We start from the raw sequence: 20,000 nt of genomic DNA on the forward strand, positions 1-20,000 counted from the left end.
ATTTATTAAAAAACCTCTTCCTAAATCCGTAAGGCAATCATATAATGATTTGAAAAGGAAAAAAGGATAGAACTATTCACCTTATTATTTGCAATTTTGGTGTGCTACTGCACTGTAATTTGACTTTCAATTATCACATAAATAATGTGGCTAAGATTTCTGGTTGCCATCTCTGAAACACAGCCTGCGGTGAATGCATGGAGGATTCTTTGTCTTCCATTGCAAGGGTTGGGGGTACCTGTCCCCCAGGAGGAGGGGTTACAGGGGTACAACCCACTACATTAAACAATATAGTGACTGATTCTGTTAAATTATTCATATTTCACCCTGCAATTTCCCTGGTACCCTTCATGCCCTCCCCTGCTATTGGGGCCAATATTATCACTTAGAGAGGGGTTTCTGCAGCATAATTTCAATATATTCAGATGGGAATGAATGAGAATAATCTATCAATACCAAAATCATTGTGAAACTAACACATGAAGAACTACAGACGAAATCATGCTGTTCGAACCAAGAAGCTTTCCTAGTGCCACGACTGTTCAATAATTTGTATCCTCTGTACATCATGAGAAGCTGAAAACTTATATTTCTTTAATGTACTGATGTGGTTGATGTGGTTCTGAGCGCTATAATCTGAAAGACTCGACTGCTAACTTGGCAAAAGCACTAAAGCCACTAACTCCCATGATAAACCAGTATCACGCGAGGTGAAGGCGTGTTATCGCTTGAGGTTCTGCTTCGGCGGAGTGAGACCTGAAAGAAAACCATGAACAACAGAGACAAAAGCACAAAACGCGGGTCACCCTTCTCCTCCAACCTTTCAGCACGCCCGTTTCAGCCCCGACGTAGACGTTGAAGTCCTGCCTCATGCGCTTTAACATGGAATGCATTTTGACGTGATTTCTCCTTGTTTTATTAGGTTTTTGGACGGTTTAGCGGATTTTCTTCTTTCCTTACGGCGTGACAATAGCAGGTCCTGCTCCGCCAGACACTTGCGATTTCCAAAACACAACGCACGTGCAGCCGTTCGTGTAACGAGGATCCGTCTGCCTGCGTATTCATAACATCACTAGCTCGTTCGTATAGGTAAAAGAAAACACACGCACACACACACACACACACACACACACACACACACACACACACACACACACACACACACACACACACACACACACACACACACACACACACACACACACACACACATACACACATACACACATACACACACACACACACACACACACACACACACACACACACACACACACACACACACACACACACATATATATACATATATGGATATATACGTATATAAAAGAATATATATGTAGACGCATATAGATATATATGGATATATACATATATGAATATACTGTATATGTATATAGATACATACATACATTAGCTGTATTTTTGAGGGGGGTGTAATTCTTTCTTTAATATGGTTTTCTGTCAGAGGATCATCTAATTGTTAAAATATGTCAGTTTTTTTTTTCTGATCTCTACGTATGTGAGTCCTCAAATTCTTTCTCTAGATGCTTATGCATAGTGATTTAACTCTTTAAATTAAATTCTTGCCCTTGGTCGATTTATGATATAATGGTAAAACTTACTAAACTTTAAGTGGTGCACAAGCACAAACACATAAAATACATGCACACGCATATATATATATATATATATATATATATATATATATATATATATATATATATATATATATATATATATATATATATGTATAATATATATATATATATATATATATATATATATATATATATACATATATATATATATATATATATATATATATATATATATATATATCATCATCAAGGGGCTAACACCGAAGGGGGCGCATGGTCGCATTCACCATTCGCTTCCAGTTATGAGGGTCCCTCATAGCGAGTCTCCATGCAGGCCCTCAGCCTATCTCTAATTCCTCACAACAGGACTGGTTGAGCTGCCGAGGCCATGACCTCCTAGGACGTCCCACGGGCCTCTTTCACCCAGCAATGTCTCGCAAAGAGACTACCTGATGGGTATGGTCATCCACAGGCCAGAGATGGCGATCCTGGATTATGCAAGTAACAAGTCACATGCCAGTCTCATGGTGTAGCCGTCGGTTGGACACATGGTCCTGCCAACAGTGCCATGATCCGGCAAAGGGACTTGTTACAAGATGAGACTCCAAGGTACTAGATAACATCACTTTCTTAAAGCAAAACTGGCAGTATCAAGGCCTTGAAGGCACATAGCTTAGTCCTTCTGCATACGTACCGAGTTCATGGCTCCTGCTGCCAGACCAGTGTGTCTACTGATTTCTTGGTCTGACAGTCCAGATACTTGGACTATGCTATCAAGGTATGCAAAGCTCTCTGTGACTTTAACGTCCTCACTGGAACCATGAATTGACGGATTCCCCTAACAGGCCCCCAAAAGTCCTGAACCTTGGTCTTGGTACTGTTGCATCACCTCATTGCTAAATTCATCGAGGGCAGCCACCAGTGATTCCAGGGACTTAGATAGGATAGCAACACCATCGGCAAAGTCAAGGTCTGAGACCTTGATATTTCCTGGTGTTGCTCCGCACTTTACGCCACTTTCAGTACCGGTATGTAGGCTTGCTATAAGGCCAATAATCTGTGTCGGAATTCCAGTAAGTCTCAGGATCTCCCATAGCCATTCTCGATGCTCCGAGTCAAACGACTTATTGAGGTTAGTGTGGGCTGGAGGCTAGGATACGGTCTATTGTGGATTTGATTTGATTATTTAAAATTATCTGCCGCGTCAACAGCTAAGGTCATTAGCGGCGAATGCCTTGTTAACTAGAAATATTAAAATGTTTAAAACTTTAAAAATCTATCAATAAATATCTTACAAATAACAATAAATAGATTAAAAATCAAAGCATAAATATTATGCTCTAAGTGCATAAAATTATTGCATAAACATTATGCATAATTAAATTTTATTGAAAATATTAGTCTCCCTAAGGAAATTAATAAGACCCTCTATGTCACAATCTTCCCCCAATACATTTTTCAGTGTATATGAGGGAGACAAGTACATACGTCTTTGGTATGAGAATGTTGCACATCTTTCCACTACATGTGCGATCGTTAATGGCTCTTGGAATCCTTCACAAAGTGCTTCATTTTTAGCCATCATTGGCCCATGGGTCAGTCTTGTGTGCCCGATTCTTATTCTTGTTAATACAACTTCCACTTTTCGGTTGGGATGGATGCTAGTCGCCCAACTGCCAAGGTCATCTCTAATGTCTCGCAGTTTGTTTCTGGAGGTATGCCTCCATTGTTCCCTCCATTTATCACGAAGACAACTTCTGATGCTGGGTTTCAGGTCGGTGTGTGGGAGAGGAAAACGAGCATCACAAGGCTGAGCGGCAGCTGCCTTGGCCTTCTGATCAGCTGGCTCATTCCCACTGATACCAACATGCGCTGGCACCCAACATAGAGTTATCTTTTTACGTGTTGACATCAGTGCAAGCCAATCTTGAACCTCCCTCACTACTGGATGTGATGAGTTTAAGCTCTTGATTGCTTGCAAGGCACTACGAGAGTCACAATATATCACAACAGAATGGTTCGTAAGATCTCTAGTCATCTTAACTGCTGTAAGGATGGCATGTAACTCTGCAGTGAAGATCGAGGCTGCTAGAGAAAGACTGCCAGATGCAGTCTTCCTTCTGCTCACTGCTGCAAAACCCACGCCATTTTCAGATTTCGAACCATCTGTATAAATTGCATCTAATCCCCGGTATTTAGAAATGTGCTGAAGAAATTTCTCTCGGACTTCTGCTTCGGATCTCTCCCCTTTCCCAATTCCAACTAAATCCAGCTCGACTTGATTAGTCCAAGGCGGAAATTGGGGAATTCCAACAGCCAGAACCTTAGAAAGATTTAAATTAAGATCTTCCACAAGATTCCTCATTCTCCTACCATAGGATCGGCTATCTTCAAGGGGGTTGAAAACCAATCTGGATGTAGGAGATCCTGGAATCCTTTGTAGTCTCGTGTAGTAAATCAGGTTCATGTATTCTCGGTGTAATGAAAGAGGTGGTTCTCCACTCTCAGCATACAGGGACTCCACAGGTGAAGACCTGAAAGCCCCAGTACAGATTCTGAGAGCTTCATTATGAACCGAGTCTAACATCCGTAGAACAGTGGGAGTTGCAGATGAATAAGCTTCACATCCATAATCAAGCTTACTACGAATAAGCGCTCGGTAAAGCCGTAGAAGCGTTGTGCGGTCTGCACCCCAAGATAGATGTGAAAGAACCCGCAAAATGCTAAGTGCTTTTGTAGCCTTTACTTTCAACTGTTTGATGTGAGGCACCCATGTAAGCCTTGAGTCAAAAAATAGACCCAATTACTTTACCTCTTGGACAAATTGCAGTGGGTTTGCTCCTAAATAGAGGGAAGGATGGAATTTTCCTCGTTTGTGGAAATGCATAGCCATGGTCTTGATTGGGGAAAATTTGAACCCATGATATGTTGTCCACTGTACAACCTGATTTATTGCAGCCTGCATGTGTCCTTGCACATCCTGTAAGCTTCCTCCTGAGCAGTACAGTGTAAAGTCATCCACATACAGATTACATGAGACAGAACTTGGAACAGCCTTTACAATGTCATTTATAGCAATGGCAAACAGGGTCACACTTAAGACACTCCCTTGTGGGACCCCTTCCAGCTGATCTTCCAGGTTAGAGAAACTGTTTCCCACCCGAACTCTAAATTTCCTGTTAGCAAGGAAGCTTTGTATGAAGGTAGGTAATGCTCCTCTTAAACCAATGTCATACAACCTCTTGAGTATGCCATGCTTCCAAGTAGTATCATAAGCCTTTTCAAGGTCAAAGAAGACTGCTAACATGTGACGTCGCTGTGCGAAGGAATTCTGTATAGCAGTTTCCATCCTTACAAGTGCATCTGTGGTCGATCTCAATCTTCTAAACCCATATTGATATGGAGTCAGCACGTTTTCCTTTTCTAGCAGCCATGTCAATCTGAAGTTTACCATTTTCTCCATCAGCTTGCAGATGCAGCTGGTGAGGGAAATTGGTCTGTAATTTCCTGGTGTGGAAGCATCCTTGCCAGGTTTAGGGACAGGAATGATTATAGACTCTTTCCATGTGGATGGCACTGTACCCTCTCTATATATCCTATTGAATAGGTCCAACAAGAACTTCTGGGATCTCTCTGGTAAGTGAGATATCATTTGGTATGGAATATCGTCACTTCCTGGGGCAGTCTTACGGCAGAGCTGCAAAACAGAATCCATCACCTTGCGCAAAAATGGCAAGTTGCATGGAAGTTCTGCTGCAGTCCTACTGAAGAACGACACTGGGTTTTGTTCCTGTTCAGCCCGAAGAGTGGAGAATCGAGCAGTGTAAGATGCTCCAGAGGAGATCTCTGCCATGGATTTAGCTAGCTCATTAGCAACATCTTTTTTATCTGTGATGATTATGCCATCAATCTTCAAAGCAGGTGGTGACAGTGATGTGCTCTTACGCACCTTGTCCCATACCCATGCTAAGGGGGTCCCAGAGTTAATCAAGGAAACATACTGTCTCCATGGCCTCCTTTAGCACTCGCCTGGCCTTGGCTCGGGTCTTTTTGTAATGGATCAAGGTTACATCACTGGGGCGTCGTTTCAACTGCCTTAATGCACCTTTTCATGCTCTGACAGCTTGTTGGCACTCATCAGACCACCATGGTACCGGAGGTCGACGGTAATGCCCGCTACTTTTGGGAATGGACGCTTCTGCTGTAAGGTGAATTCGTGATGTGAAGTGATTAACAGCATCTTGAACACACTGGAAATCATTCACAGATCCATGCAATACTGCAGTTGATCTAAAAAGATTCCAGTCCGCATGTTCAAGTCGCCATCTCTGCACTCCATTGGCTGGAATACTATTCACCTCCTCCAAAAGTATTGGAAAATGGTCGCTTCCATGTAAGTCTTCCATAACCTGCCAAGTGAAATTCATCTGTGAATCAGGTGAGACAATTGACAGGTCTATATTGGAGAATGTCCCAGTTTGAATTTGGAAATGTGTGGGAGTGTCACTGTTCAATAAAACTGCATCTACTCTTAGGAGCAAGGACTCCAAGGCCCTTCCTCGAGGGTTGCACAAAGTATCTCCCCAGAGGTGATGCCGACCATTGAAATCTCCCAAGAGTAGAAATGGATGTGGCAACTGCCCAAGTAGGTCTTTCAAATCATCTATATTGAGATTATGAGGAGGATGGTAGATGGATGCAACAGTGTAAGGTCGTGTCAAGCCTATTCTCACAGCCTGACGTACCATTACTGCTACTCCTCCATGAGGTCCATTGTCAAAAGTCCCATAATGGGCTTGAATTTGGAATCCTCTCAGGGAAATCGGATGATTTTCCCTGGTCATAATCTCTTGTAGGCATACACAAACTGGGTTACATGAAGCTATCAGATGTTGCAGTTCTTCCCATTTTGCATGAATTCCCTGACAGTTCCATTGGATTAGGGTATCCAGTTCTTTAAACTATTTTTTCATAAGGTGTTTGGCAGCACTTGTGGTCAAGGTTTGCCCTACACCTTTAGGCTGTCCCTTTCCAGGATCTTGGGAGAATCTTTTGAGGGGTTGTTTACCCGTGGAACTAGTTTCCACAGGCTTCCTTTTGACAGGCTCAGGATTTCTTTGCCTGGGCAAAGAACGGACCTGAGCCTTTGCTTCAGGGGCATTCTGCCTAGCAGCAGAGGCCCCTGTGGATGTGGTGGCAGCTGGAGCTGTCACCGTTGAGACCCCTGGGGCCCTTCCTGACGGCTCCAAAGACCCCACCTTGAAATGAGTTTTTTGAACAGACTCAGGATTCCTTTGCCTGGGCAAAGGGCAAACCCGAGCCTTTGCTTCAGCGGAGGCCCCTGTGGATATGGTGGCAGCTGGAGCTGTCACCATTGAGGCCTCTGGAGCCTCACCTGATGGCTCCAAAGACCTTACTTTGGGAGGAGGAGTCTCCTCAATAGACCCCTCACTCCTACTCCATTTCTGGTGGAATTCACCAGAGGCAGTTTCAGCAATTGGGGACTGAGGTTTAAAAGAAGTGGCACAGTGTGTGGTGTAAGAAGCATTGGAGGGCAAGGGTTGGTGGGGAGGATGAGCCAGAACCGAAGCAAAGGATTTACCTGGCTGTGCAAACAGCACACGGGCACGTTGCTTTGCCTCTGGAAAACTAACTTTCTCCTTGCTCCTTATTATCAATACTTCTTTCTCAAATTTGTACCTTTTACACTGCTTTGAAGAAGCTTCATGAGCTTCTTTGCAGTGGTAACAGGATATTGGACCTGGACAGTTGTCATCTCCTTGATGACCTGTCGTACCACACTTTACACATATTCTTGGTTGTCCATTTTCCTTAAAATGGCAAGAGTTGGCTCCATGCCCATAACCCTGGCAGTGGAAGCACCGCATAGGGTTGGGCACATATGGCTTTACCCTGAGGTGGTACCATGCCAACTTAACTGATTCTGGAAGGACCAACGTATTAAAAGTTAGAAGGAGAGCTGGTGTAGACTGTTCCAAACCGTCAACTTTCTTCTTAAAACGTTTTACTGCTACTACATTAAAATTCTCTAGTTCCTCTAACAGTTTCTCCTCAGAATACCTCATCAGCTCTCGGGAAAAGACAATTCCCTTACACTGATTGAGGGTTTTGTGAGAACATGAAACTTTAGCCCCAGGAATGTCGCATATCGCACGCAGACGGTCACTCTCGTCTGGTGACGAAACTATTAGGCTACCATCTCGCTGTGGGGTGATGCGAGGATCATGTTGACATACTTCAACAATTTTTCGATGTACTTCGAAAATATCAAGATCCATGATTGATACACCTTCAATGGTCTTCACTACTTCAAGACTGCATGCAATACGTGTCCCATAGGTTCACCCCCAGCCTTTCATAGCTCAGCAGGGATATCACATATGCCTGTGGCTTTCCTTCAGAAATCGCCGTCCTAACCTCAGTTAGGGTAAGAGGTTCCCCGCTGATGCGTGGGTCTGGGACAGGTGCTGTGATACCACTTGCATGCAAAATAACTATTGGAGGATCTACCTGGTACAGCTACTCAAAATACTCAGCCCAACATTCATGAACCCCAACATGATCTGAGATGATCTGTCTAGCCACTGAGCAGACTGCAGTCATCTGCAAGGGGGGTTTTGGAGTTTAATTTTCTTAGGGCTTGATAGGCAGGATGAAAGTCATTTACCAAGAAATAGCCTTCAACCTCCTCAGCAAGGTTCCTGAAGAACTGTTCCTTGTCCCTTCTCAGCAATTTTCGAGCCCAGCACACCAAGGAATGGCGCAAGTCCTGACTGGCATTCATCTGAGCCATGCGAAACACTTCGGTGGCCTTCAAATGTCTCCAGTGAGATGATATTCTGCCTTGCCTTCAGGCACTTGCCAATGGACTCCTGCACTCTTTGAGTGTTTCGCGCTTGAAGGACTCCCACAGAGCAACTGGATTCATCAAGTTTTCAAGTTCTGTTAATCGATCAGAGAGTGACCTTCAGGCACACTCTTCCCCCCTCCGTCTGTCCAAGTCAAACACGCTGTGAGGCACCCTCGTGGATGGAAGCGAATGGTGAATGTGGCCGTGCGCCCCCTTCGGTGTTAGCCCCTTGATGATGATATATATATATAAATGTAGATATGTATGAGTATATAATATATATATATATGTGTGTGTGTGTGTGTGTGTGTGTGTGTATTTGTTTGTGCATGTGTGTGTGCATGTGTGCAAATATCATTATATCATAAATCAACCAAGGGCAAAAATTTCATTTAAAGAGTTAAATCACTATACAAAAGCATCTAGAGAAAAAAATGAGGCCTTACATAATCAGAGATCAGAAAAACTGACAACATATTTTCACAATTAGATGATCCTCTGACAGAAAACCATATTAAAGAAAGAATTTTACTCCTCCCTCAAAAATACATTTAATTAAACCAAATCAAAACATATTATATATATAAATAGCCGGTGAACATACACACACACACACACACACACACACATATATATATATATATATATATATATATATATATATATATATATATATATATATATACGACTGCAGTCCACTTAGTGTATGGACAGATCATCTCAGATCATGTTGGGGTTCGTGAACAGTGGGCTGAGTATTTTGAGCAATTGTACCAAGTAGACCCTCCAACAATTAGCTTGGATGCAAGTGGTATCACAATACCTGTGCCAGACCCACCTATCAGCACGGAACTACCCTAACGGAGGTTAGGATGGCGATTTCTAAGCTGCAGGCATATGTGATATCCCTGCTGAACTTCTAAAGGCTGGGGGGAACCTACAGTTCGGGGCTTGCATGCAGTCTTGACTTCCATCAGGCAGTCTGGCACCATTCCCCCTGACCTGTTGAGGGGTATGGTCATCCCTCTCTGGAAGGGAAAAGGGGATCGTTGGGACTGTAGCAACTACCGTGGCATGACACTGCTCAGCATACCAGACAAAGTTTTCGCCCACATTCTTCTGAAACAGGTCCACGACCACCTACTAAAGCACCAGAGACCAGAGCAGTCTAGATTTACTCCTGGGAAGTCCACAACAGACCAAATATTAGCACTTCAAGTAATTGTGGAATGCTGTTGCGAGTTTGGCCGTGGGTTGCTTGCAGCTTGCATCGACCTCAAGAAGACGTTTGACTTGGTGCATCGAGAATCGCCATGGGAGATCCTGAGACTCAGGGGAATTCCAACACATATTATTGGACCAATAGCAAGCCTTTATACTGATACTGAAAGTGCTGTAAAGTGTGGTGGGGGTCTGTCGAACTTCTTGCCTGTTAATTCAGGGGTGAGGCAAGGCTGTGTAAGTCCTTACACCAACACTTTTCAACACCTATATGGACTGGATAATGGGCAGAGCTACTAGCCAAAGTCAGTGTGGAGCAACACTAGGCAATATCAAGGTCTCAGACCTTGACTTTGCCGATGATGTTGCTATCCTATCTGAGTCCTTGGAGTCACTGTGGCGGCTCTTGATGCATTTAGCAATGAAGCGAAGCCCTTAGGCCTAGAGGTCTCCTGGATCAAGACCAAGATTCAGGACTTCAGGGGCCAGTTAGGGGAACCTGCTCAGTCGATCCATGCTTGTGGTGAGGACGTTGAAGTTACAGAGAGTTTTACATATCATGGTAGCGTAGTCCATATCTCTGGGCTGTCAGACCAAGAAGTCAATAGACGGATTGGTCTGGCAACAGGAGCCATGAACTCGATCAACAAGAGCGTATGGAGATGTCAGTACCTATGCAGAAGGACCAAGCTTCGTGTCTTGAAGGCCTTGATACTGCCAGTTTTGCTCTATGGAAGCGAAACCTGGACGGTATCCAGTGTCTTGGATGGAAGATGGTGTTCTACAATTACTTGAAGCACTAGTATACGGTCTATTGGGGACTTGCCAGGAGTAAATCCAGACTGCTCCGGTCTCTGATCAGGTCAGGGGGAATGGTACCAGACTGCCAGATGGCAGTCAGGACTGTATGCAGGCCCCAAGCCATAGGTTCACCCCCAGCCTTTAGCAGTTCAGCAGGGATATCACATATGCCTGCAGCTTTCCCACTCTTCAACTTGGAAATTGACATCCTAACCTCTGTCAGGGTAGGAGGTTCCTCGCTGATGGGTGGGTCCGCTTGCATCCAAGCTAACTGTTGGAGGGTCTACCTGGTACAACTGTTCAAAATGCTCACCCTAACGTTCACGAACCCCAATATGATCTGAGATGATCCGTCCATCCGCTGATCGGACTGCAGTCATCTGTGAGGAGGGCTTAGAGTTCAGATTTCTCAGGGCTTGGTAGGCAGGGCAAAGGTCATTTACCAAGAAATGGCCTTCAACATCCTCAGCAAGATTCCTGATGAACTGTTCCTTGTCCCTTCTCATCAGTGTCCAAGCCCTACGCACCATGGAGCGACACAAGACTTGATTACCATTCAGGTGAGCCATGCGACATGCTTCAGTGGCCTCTATTGTCTCCAGGGAAATGGAATTCTGCCTTGCCCTCGGGCGTACACCAATGGACTCTTGAGCTGCTTCGAGTGTTACGCGCTTGAAGAGCTCCCACAGAACAACTGGGTCCATCAGGTTGTCGAGTTCTGTGAATCAGTCAGAGACTGCCATGGTGAACCCACGGGCACCCTCCTCCTCAATTAGTCTGTCCAGGTGAAACACCTTAGGGCTGCCACTGAAGGGAAGAGGAGTTTTGAAGTGGACCTGCAGGGTAGCCACAACCAGCATATGGTCAGTGCCACAGAACTCGGCACTCCAGTAAACCCTACAGTTCTGGAGGATCCTCCATCACGTGCTAACAAGAATGTGGTCAATCTCCTTGGCCACTGTACCGGTATCGCTGTACCATGTCCAGCGATGCGGGTTGGAGCGCTGATACCAAGAGCCAGATATCATTTTCTGGGACCTAGCAAAGTACCGGAGAAGGAGGCTATTCTCTCTGCTGGGATCAGCTCCTGAGCCATGGGGGCCGACAGACATCTCATAGCCAGCTCGGTCACAGCCGGATACCGCATTGAAGTGGCCCAGAACAATGCGAATATCTCGCCGGGGGCAATTGTCTGCCACAGATGCGAGTTTGGCATAGAACGCCTCTTTCACATCAATTTTATATACATCGGTAGGAGCGTATACAGCAATAAGAGACATGAAGACAAAAGCATGCTTCAGTCTCAATGCCAAATAATACATTCACCAACCGGTGTCACCTCAACTACCGAGGGCTGAAGTCGGCTATGGCTACACCCTGGAGGTGGTGACCATCGCTGCGGCCCGACTAGTAGTAGGTGTACCCACCCACGCTGATCGTGCCGCTACTAGATCTTCTCACCTCTGAGAGGGCAGCCACCTCAACTCCCAGTCGCTTCAATTCCTGCGGTAGCACAGGTAACCGCTCATCCTGCCGCAAGGACCGGATGTTCCAAGTGCCTACCCGGAAAGCATATATATATTCATATATATCTACATAAGTATACATATATATTCATTTATATACGTCTATATCCATATATATATGTGTGTGTTTGTGTATATATTTTTTCCTTTATCTATGCGAATGAACAAGTGATGTTATGAATGCGCAGGCAGACAGATCCTCAGTGCACGAACGGCTGCACGTGTGTTGTGTTTTTTGGAAATTGCAAGTGTCTGGCGGAGCAGGACCTGCTATTGCCATGCCTTAAAAAAATAAATAAATAAATAAAATAAATAAATAAATAAATTGTCCAAAAACCCGATACAACAAGGAGAAATGAAAAACTTTCCGTGTATGTCAACCAAGACTACAGTAAAAAAAAAAAAAAAAATTGGATTGAGTGGTTACCTTGATGAAAACTAAGACTTTTCATCTATGGCAAAAAGTGTGCAAATCGAAAAGTAGGCAGATACAGGACAGAGAAGAGAGAAGATCGACCCTTCCTTTTCTAAGTCCTTTCCATGTCTTGCGAGGACCAAGACAAATGTGACGCGTAACTCATATTCTCATTCATTTCTGTCCAAATATATTGAAATTATGCTGCAAACACACACACACATGCACGTGCATAATTTCCTAATAAATTTTCTGTTTAAACGGGTAATTCAAAACAAAAATATCCACAAAAGCGTTTTATTTTACTGAATACCATTTTATCATTGTCTTTATCATCATCAAAATATGGAAATGAACAGAATTAGATATGGTATAAAGGTAAAACTTCACACAACGGCAACACATAGAATACCAAAGCTGCCATCCATGTAAGAAGATTTGACCAATCATGTCCTCGGCATGATAAGGAGCTCCTGCACTTTTGGCAGGTTGATCCCAGGTAGCATCGTATACCCGAGGTCGACCTTGCATCCCACTGGTGGAGCGAACGTGAAGCTTTGAAGGAGAGCTGCCGTGAAGGAAAAAAGCTCCATTCTCGCCAAAGCTTCACCGAGGCAGCTACGGCGACCTGGGAGGGAGGGGAGAAGGGGGTGGACAGGAGGAATTAGCTACTTGTACATTCTGCAGCTGCGGCTTGATGCGGAGGGTCTTGCATCTGGGTATTTGCAGGATGATTTCAAGGTTTCTCAGATTTAAGTAGAAAGTTTTTAGTTTTAAGGACAAAGTTTTAGGGACAAAATTTTAGTAACAAAGTCTTGAGTACAAAATTTTAAGGACAAGTTTTTAAGGACAAACTTTTAAGTACAAACTTTTAAGTTCAAAGTCGACTAGGCAAGGAAGACGACAGGAAGGAGAAAGAGAAAAGAACTGTAGAGGAATCCTCATGACGCTTGTAGCGGCAGACTTTTTTAAATGCTGGCGAGATATATCCATCATATTTTTAAAATTAAAACTAAATCCGTTTTGATTTAGAAGAAATGAGTCATTGCCAGGTAATCATTCGAAATTTCATTACAATCCAGTCCATCACACCGCACAGGAAGACAGAGATAAAGACAGGGACAAAAAGAGCTTCGGGCGTCTTCTGTACGCACCATAGAAGTTAATCCACAATTAAATTTTAAGCCAGATCTCTAATACGCATGGGCAGTGGCAGAATCCAGGATTAAATTTAATTCACCTCCAAACCAGGCTTTAGTTTTGAGCTCAAAGATTAATCCTGCACATGTGCAGAACGAGCTACTTAATCTAATCACTCATATAGTGATATATAATGAAAACATCAACAACTCCATATAAAAGAAGGACTTGAGTTGCCATTAATATTTACAGTAAACAATAACGAAACAAATTCTGACATTTTCATGTGATGTATGTGAAAATTCATCAATATATATTGTTATTAGTTGTGGGACATTCAAACTGCAAATATAACACTCAGTATTGAAAAGAAAATCCCACAGAGAATTCCAGAGCTTACATGCACAGAGGAGGTGTGTTACTTCCAGGTTGGGAAAACATTCCCAACTTGTATACGACATTAAACAAATGGAAAAGAAAGCTTTTAATAACACCACGATTAAGTTTCAAACAAAGTAAAATTTCCTGATTCTTTAAACTAAAGTGCCTTCAAAACCGTGGGGACATTTGTTATTATGATCCTAGCTAGCAACAGCCTGAAAAAAATATTCTACCTGTGCCCCGCGACCACTCACGAGAAAGAGCTCTCAGAGAAAACTCCGGCGAATATAAATTGATATTACGAGTATCTGTATTTTTTTTTTTTTTTTTTTTGACACCTTCATTTCGGTTCTCTATAATATATCGGCATGATGTAATGCTAGTGTGTATGTGTGAATATATATATATATATATATATATATATATATATATATATATATATATATATATATATATATATATAGTTTTTTCTCTCTCTGTAACAAACGTTTCGTTATCAACATTAGCGTTTGATATTATAGAGGGTGAATGTAATTGCCATTACACAGATACCCGATTTTTATGTAAAACATTAGATTTACTGATAATCACATTGACTTGAGCGCCTGGCAGTGTGTTTTGCATCTTCTGCGCAAAAACTGTGGATCTCAATTAACTTTAATCCAGAATTAACTTTTATGATGCACACAGAAGACGCCTAACTAGAGTGAGAGAGAGAGACAAAGACAGTCAGACGCCCAGACAGACGGCAAAGAGACGACAGGAAGGAGGAGGGGGGCACCCACCAATGCCAAAGGGCAAGAATCCTTCCCTCTGAGCCACCAACTTCCCTTCCTCGTCTAGGAATCTCTCGGGCCGAAACTCCTCCGGCTGGTCCCAGTATCGGGGGTCCTTGTGGCACAGGCCGATGCACGCATACACAGCCGTCCCCTGGAGGATAATAATAATTATTATTTAGTTTATTTCATTTGTTACAATGGATATCCTTTAGTGTGCTTTTTTTTCACTAGCGGTGCGGGATTCGAACGCCGATCACAAAACGAGAACGTTACCAATGCACCACAGCACGAGGGGCAGCGGAGGTCAAAGTCTGGCTTGAATCTTTGAATCTGTCAAATCGTGTATGGATGTATGGGTGGATGGGTGGGTGTTTGAGTGGATGGACGGGTGAATATGAGTAGTATTGTATGTATGTATCTACCGGTCTGTCTACTGATCTGTTTTACGCACCTTTGGGATGACATAGTCTCCGATTCGCACGTCCGTGGCCGTGGCATGCGAAATACCCAGGGGCACGAGCGAGGCCATCCGGTGTATCTCCTGCAGCGCCGCGTCCAGGTAGGGCAGCCTGGCGGGAGAGGCGGCTGGTCAAGGGCAGGAAGTGCTTGCGGCAAAGCATTTGTCTGCTTATTTCATGGAACCTACGCTTAAGTGAACACTCACGCACGCACACACATGTATGTATGCATGTGTTAAATATGTATGTATGTATGTATGTATGTATGTATGTATGTATGTATGTATGTATGTATGTATGTATGTATATATACATGCATGCATGCATGCATATATATATATATATATATATATATATATATATATATATATATGTACATATATATACATATATATATGTATATATATATATATATATATATATATATATATATATATATATATATATAATATATATATATATATATATATATATGCACACCCACACACAATTATATATATATATATATATATATATATATATATATATATATATAACATATATATACATATATATATATATATATATATATATATATATATAATATATATATATCATATATATATACATATGTACATACACACATATATATACACACACACATATGTGTGTATACATATATTTGTATGTGTGTGTGTTTATATGTGCATATATGTATATACACACAGACGTGCGTATAGTACAGCGTGCATGTAGGTGCGAGTCGGCACGTGGCCGCGCCCACAGACTCTGGCCCTACCTGGCTCTGTGCCGCGAGCCCGGGATCTCGTCGCGAGGAACGACCTCATCGATCTGCTGCTGAATCTTCCGCTGGACGTCCTGGTGCGCCGCCATGTATAGGCAGACGTAGCGCATCATGTTGGACGTGGTGTCGAATCCGGCCGCAAAGAGGTCGAAGATGTTCTTCCTGAGGTCGGTGTCTGGCACAACAGCTTAGTTTCAGTGCTTAGTTCCGGACATGCGTTCGGTTCGGTTTTCCATACTGAAAGGTCTGCCAATAAATGCCATCTCTGAAGGAGAAGCTTGGAAATAACTGTCCAAAACGGGAAGAAAGGCTTTTATTATGTAAATGAGGAACAATGACAAACTTTTCCATACCGTTGAATATGACGTTTGGGCTGTCCTTCTGCTTCTCCATCTCCAGCAGATAGCTGTCTATGACGTCGCGGGGGCAGCTGGGGTCGAGGGTCGCTCGGTGCTCGTCTATGACTTTCTTTGCGAGGTGGACCATGAAAAGAGGATTTCTTACTCGATCTAACCCTCGGCCCTAGCGCGTGTGAGCTCCCTTCTTCCCGCTTAGTCGAGCGGAGATGCACAAGCAAACAAAGATTTTTTTTTTTTGAAAGGCGTGCATTTAGGTTTCCCTACAATTGCATTAGTTGTTTTATCTGATGGAGCTCATTTCTCAAGTGAATGTCAATCTGGCGACCAAACCAAAGTTACCACAATTACCACAAATCGCAGTGAATGCGATGGTAAGAGCCCTGACCTCGGATTACAGTGTCTGGGAATTCATTAATAACTATAACGCATTAACAATTCGGTTAAATTTTTCAAAACCCTTATTCATAGTACAATTTTATGAGCAAATTTTACACCGTGATACAAAGGTAGACATTGACTGCTGCCTCTAATCGAAGCCGTGACGGCGGGAAGGCTGACCCGAAGGCCGGGCCTCTTTTCATGCTTTCGCCCCATCCTGCAGTCGCCCCATCCTGCCCCCCCCCCCCACTGCCTACCTACCTGCATCGTGTCGTTGGTCTCCTTCGCCGACTTCTGCAGCCAGTCCTTCTTGGAGAGCTTCCTCATGAGGGGCGCGGGGATGTAGTTCAGCCACGGGAAGAACTCGGGAAGGACCAGAAACAGGATGTCCTCCTGGAACACCCTGATGAGCCTGAGGAAGCGGAGCATCTCCTCGTCGTCCAGGCTGTAGCGGCGACCTGGCGGGAGAGGACTCGGCTGCAGGTCGTGGCTTGGCGGGTGAGACCAAGTGCGTTGTCGCATTTCAACAAGAGTGTGAATGCAACAGAGGAAGGACACTAACTGGCTACCAGTTGCCACACGATGTTCAGGGTGACGAGGCTCAGAGAGTCGGGCAAGGTGGCCGGGCTGCCGGCGATCCTGTGGAAGTCCTCGACCAGGGCCTTGGCCTCGGTGGCGATGGCGTCGTCCATGCTGGACTTGCCCATGCCCAGGTCACGCAGCTGCCGCAGGAGGAACCGTCGGGAGGCCTGCCACCTCTCCCCGCTCGAGAAGATCACTCCTGTTGCGAGGGAGCCATTAGGGGCTGCTGCTACAATGGGACATGAATTCAGACACGTCTGTCTTACAACATTTGTGTAAACGCAAATGCACACATACGCGCGCACACACACACACGCACGCACGCACACACACACAAGGTCCCTCGAACCAAGGCGACCTCCAGGGCACTGGTTTCCGCGCCCGAGAGGCCTATTTACGCACCCGCCTCCTCGCCGTTGGAAAGGAAGTTGAAGACCCTCCAGTTGGGTCGGTCCGCGAACTCCGTCCTCGTGAAGGACTCTTTGATGAGCTTGTAGCTGCACAGGAACACGTTGTTGAAGGCGCCGACGCGGGTACTGCGAGGGGGTTGGGCGTGAGAAGGGGCGAAGGGAACCGGCGTCTCCTTCCCAGCGACATGGCACCGGCAAGGTACATATAACTTATCATACATATAATATACACATAAAAGTAAATATGTGCTTAAATATCTTGGACACGAGGATTTAAAAGCCGCGTGTCTGCAAGTACTTCGACCTCCTTAGCGTCAATGTGGACCAGAAACCGCTTACCTGAATACGTCGCCATACTGCCGATGCAGGTCCTTCAATTTGTCGTTGTTGCCAAAGCCCGTTCCGATGATGGGGTATCTGCGGGGTCCTGCTCGGAAGGGGGGGGGGTGAGGATGCATGCAGACATGTCGACCGTGTAATCACATAGAAACATCTTTGATGTGCATGTGTATATGTTTATGCGGTAGTGATTCATGCATACACATGCCTGCATGTACACACACAGATACATACATACATACATATATATATATACACATACACACACACACACATGATGATGATGATGATGATGATGATGATGATGATGATGATGGTGATGATGATGGTGATGGTGAGGATGATGATGATTATGATGATAGTAGTAATCATAATGATGATAATAGTAATAATAGTAATAATAATAACAATAATAATAAGATGAATCGCAAAAACAATAACAACACTAATAATAATAACAATAACAACACTAATAATAATAACAATCACGACAACAACAATAATGGTAATAACAGTAATAATAATAAAAATCACAATGATAAAAGGAGACATAAATGAGCTCGTTCTCCCACCAAGCACCCGCGCGCGCACCTGGCGGGAGAGTCGACGGCCTGTTGTTCCAGAGCTGCAGCAGGAACAGCACCACGACGCAGAGCACCGCTTCGACCAGCATGCTTGCTTTACGCTGTGGCGAGAAACAAGTTCAAGAATTGTCCGAAAAATAAAGGAAAGAATTAAGGGAAGTGACATAATGAGAAAATAGAAAAATGTATTTATAGGGTCTATATGTTGCTAATGGTTTGTGTGTGTGTATTTATATGCATATACATATTTCTATGTACATACATATATTTATATGTATATACGTATATATGATGCTAAGTGTGTTTGTGTGTGTGCATTTGTACGTTTATACATATATTTAAATGCACACACAAACACACACACACATATATATTTATATATACACACATACACACACATACAAACATATACACACATACATATATATACATATATACACATATAAACACACATATATTCATACATATATATATGTGTGTGTGTGTGTGTGTGTGTGTGTGTGTGTGTGTGTGTGTGTGTGTGTGTGTGTGTGTGTGTGTGTGTGTGTGTGTGTGTGTGTGTGTGTGTGTGTGTGTGTGTCTGTGTGTGTGGTATTCATGTCGAACAAATTGCAAGTAGAACAACGATGGGAAGTACCAGAAAACAGTCGAATATACCAAAGGCCTTTTCGCATTTAATGTTTCATCGGGGCATATATGACTAGAGCTACATAGAGTACATGTATGTATATACATGTACTAGGCGGTCAGGTCACGTCGGTAATCAGGTGCGCGACGATCTTGGCTAGTTCGTGGCTCCCTGCTGCCGTGTTGAAGTTGTTAGTTGTGTGTTTGAACGCCGCTTCTACCATCTTCCTTTGTCGTGGGGACAGACACTTCAGCACTGCAACAGGGAGCCACGAACTAGCCAAGGTCGTCGCACACCCGATTACCGACGTGACCTGACCGCCTAGTGCATATATACCTCTATGTAGCTCTAGTCTTATATGCCCCGATGAAGCAATAAATGCGAAAAGGCCTTCGGCATATTCGTGTGTTTTCTTGTACTTCCCTTCGTTGTTCTGCATGTATATGTATATGCATATAAACATACATTCATATATATACATATGTATGTATGTATGTATATATAATATATATATATATATATATATATATATATATATATATATATATATAATATATATGCATATGCATATGTATATGTATATGTATATGTATATGCATATGCATATATATATATATATATATATATATATATGTATATATACATATACATATACAAGTTGTGATGACTTCTGTGAAGAGTTTGTAAGTAACTGAAGGAGGCTTATGGGTCGGTAGTTTTTTTAGATCCTTTCTATCCCCCTT

General features: G+C 43.4%; 2 protein-coding genes across 2 annotated transcripts in view; both read right to left on the reverse strand.

The window, feature by feature from the left end:
- LOC119596168 (WD repeat-containing protein 74-like) overlaps positions 1–1,046 on the reverse strand; it is an 8,249-nt gene extending 7,203 nt beyond the window's left edge. Inside the window, exon 1 of the mRNA XM_037945344.1 lies at positions 821–1,046. Within this exon, the coding sequence (XP_037801272.1) occupies positions 821–893 (73 nt within the window). The 5' untranslated portion in view covers positions 894–1,046. The remainder of the gene's footprint in view (positions 1–820) is intronic.
- Positions 1,047–12,718: 11,672 nt separating this feature from the next.
- Positions 12,719–20,000, reverse strand: part of LOC119596169 (cytochrome P450 2L1-like) — a 7,704-nt gene continuing 422 nt past the window's right edge. Inside the window, exons 2-11 of the mRNA XM_037945345.1 lie at positions 18,637–18,730; positions 18,046–18,133; positions 17,699–17,832; positions 17,277–17,495; positions 16,976–17,172; positions 16,331–16,445; positions 15,972–16,152; positions 15,187–15,304; positions 14,742–14,886; positions 12,719–13,063 (exon numbers count right to left, since the gene is read on the reverse strand). Of these exons, the coding sequence (XP_037801273.1) occupies positions 12,882–13,063; positions 14,742–14,886; positions 15,187–15,304; positions 15,972–16,152; positions 16,331–16,445; positions 16,976–17,172; positions 17,277–17,495; positions 17,699–17,832; positions 18,046–18,133; positions 18,637–18,718 (1,461 nt within the window). The 5' untranslated portion in view covers positions 18,719–18,730 and the 3' untranslated portion in view covers positions 12,719–12,881. The remainder of the gene's footprint in view (positions 13,064–14,741; positions 14,887–15,186; positions 15,305–15,971; positions 16,153–16,330; positions 16,446–16,975; positions 17,173–17,276; positions 17,496–17,698; positions 17,833–18,045; positions 18,134–18,636; positions 18,731–20,000) is intronic.

The sequence above is a fragment of the Penaeus monodon genome, chromosome 37 (genome assembly GCF_015228065.2).
Source record: "Penaeus monodon isolate SGIC_2016 chromosome 37, NSTDA_Pmon_1, whole genome shotgun sequence".
NCBI lineage: Eukaryota > Metazoa > Arthropoda > Malacostraca > Decapoda > Penaeidae > Penaeus > Penaeus monodon.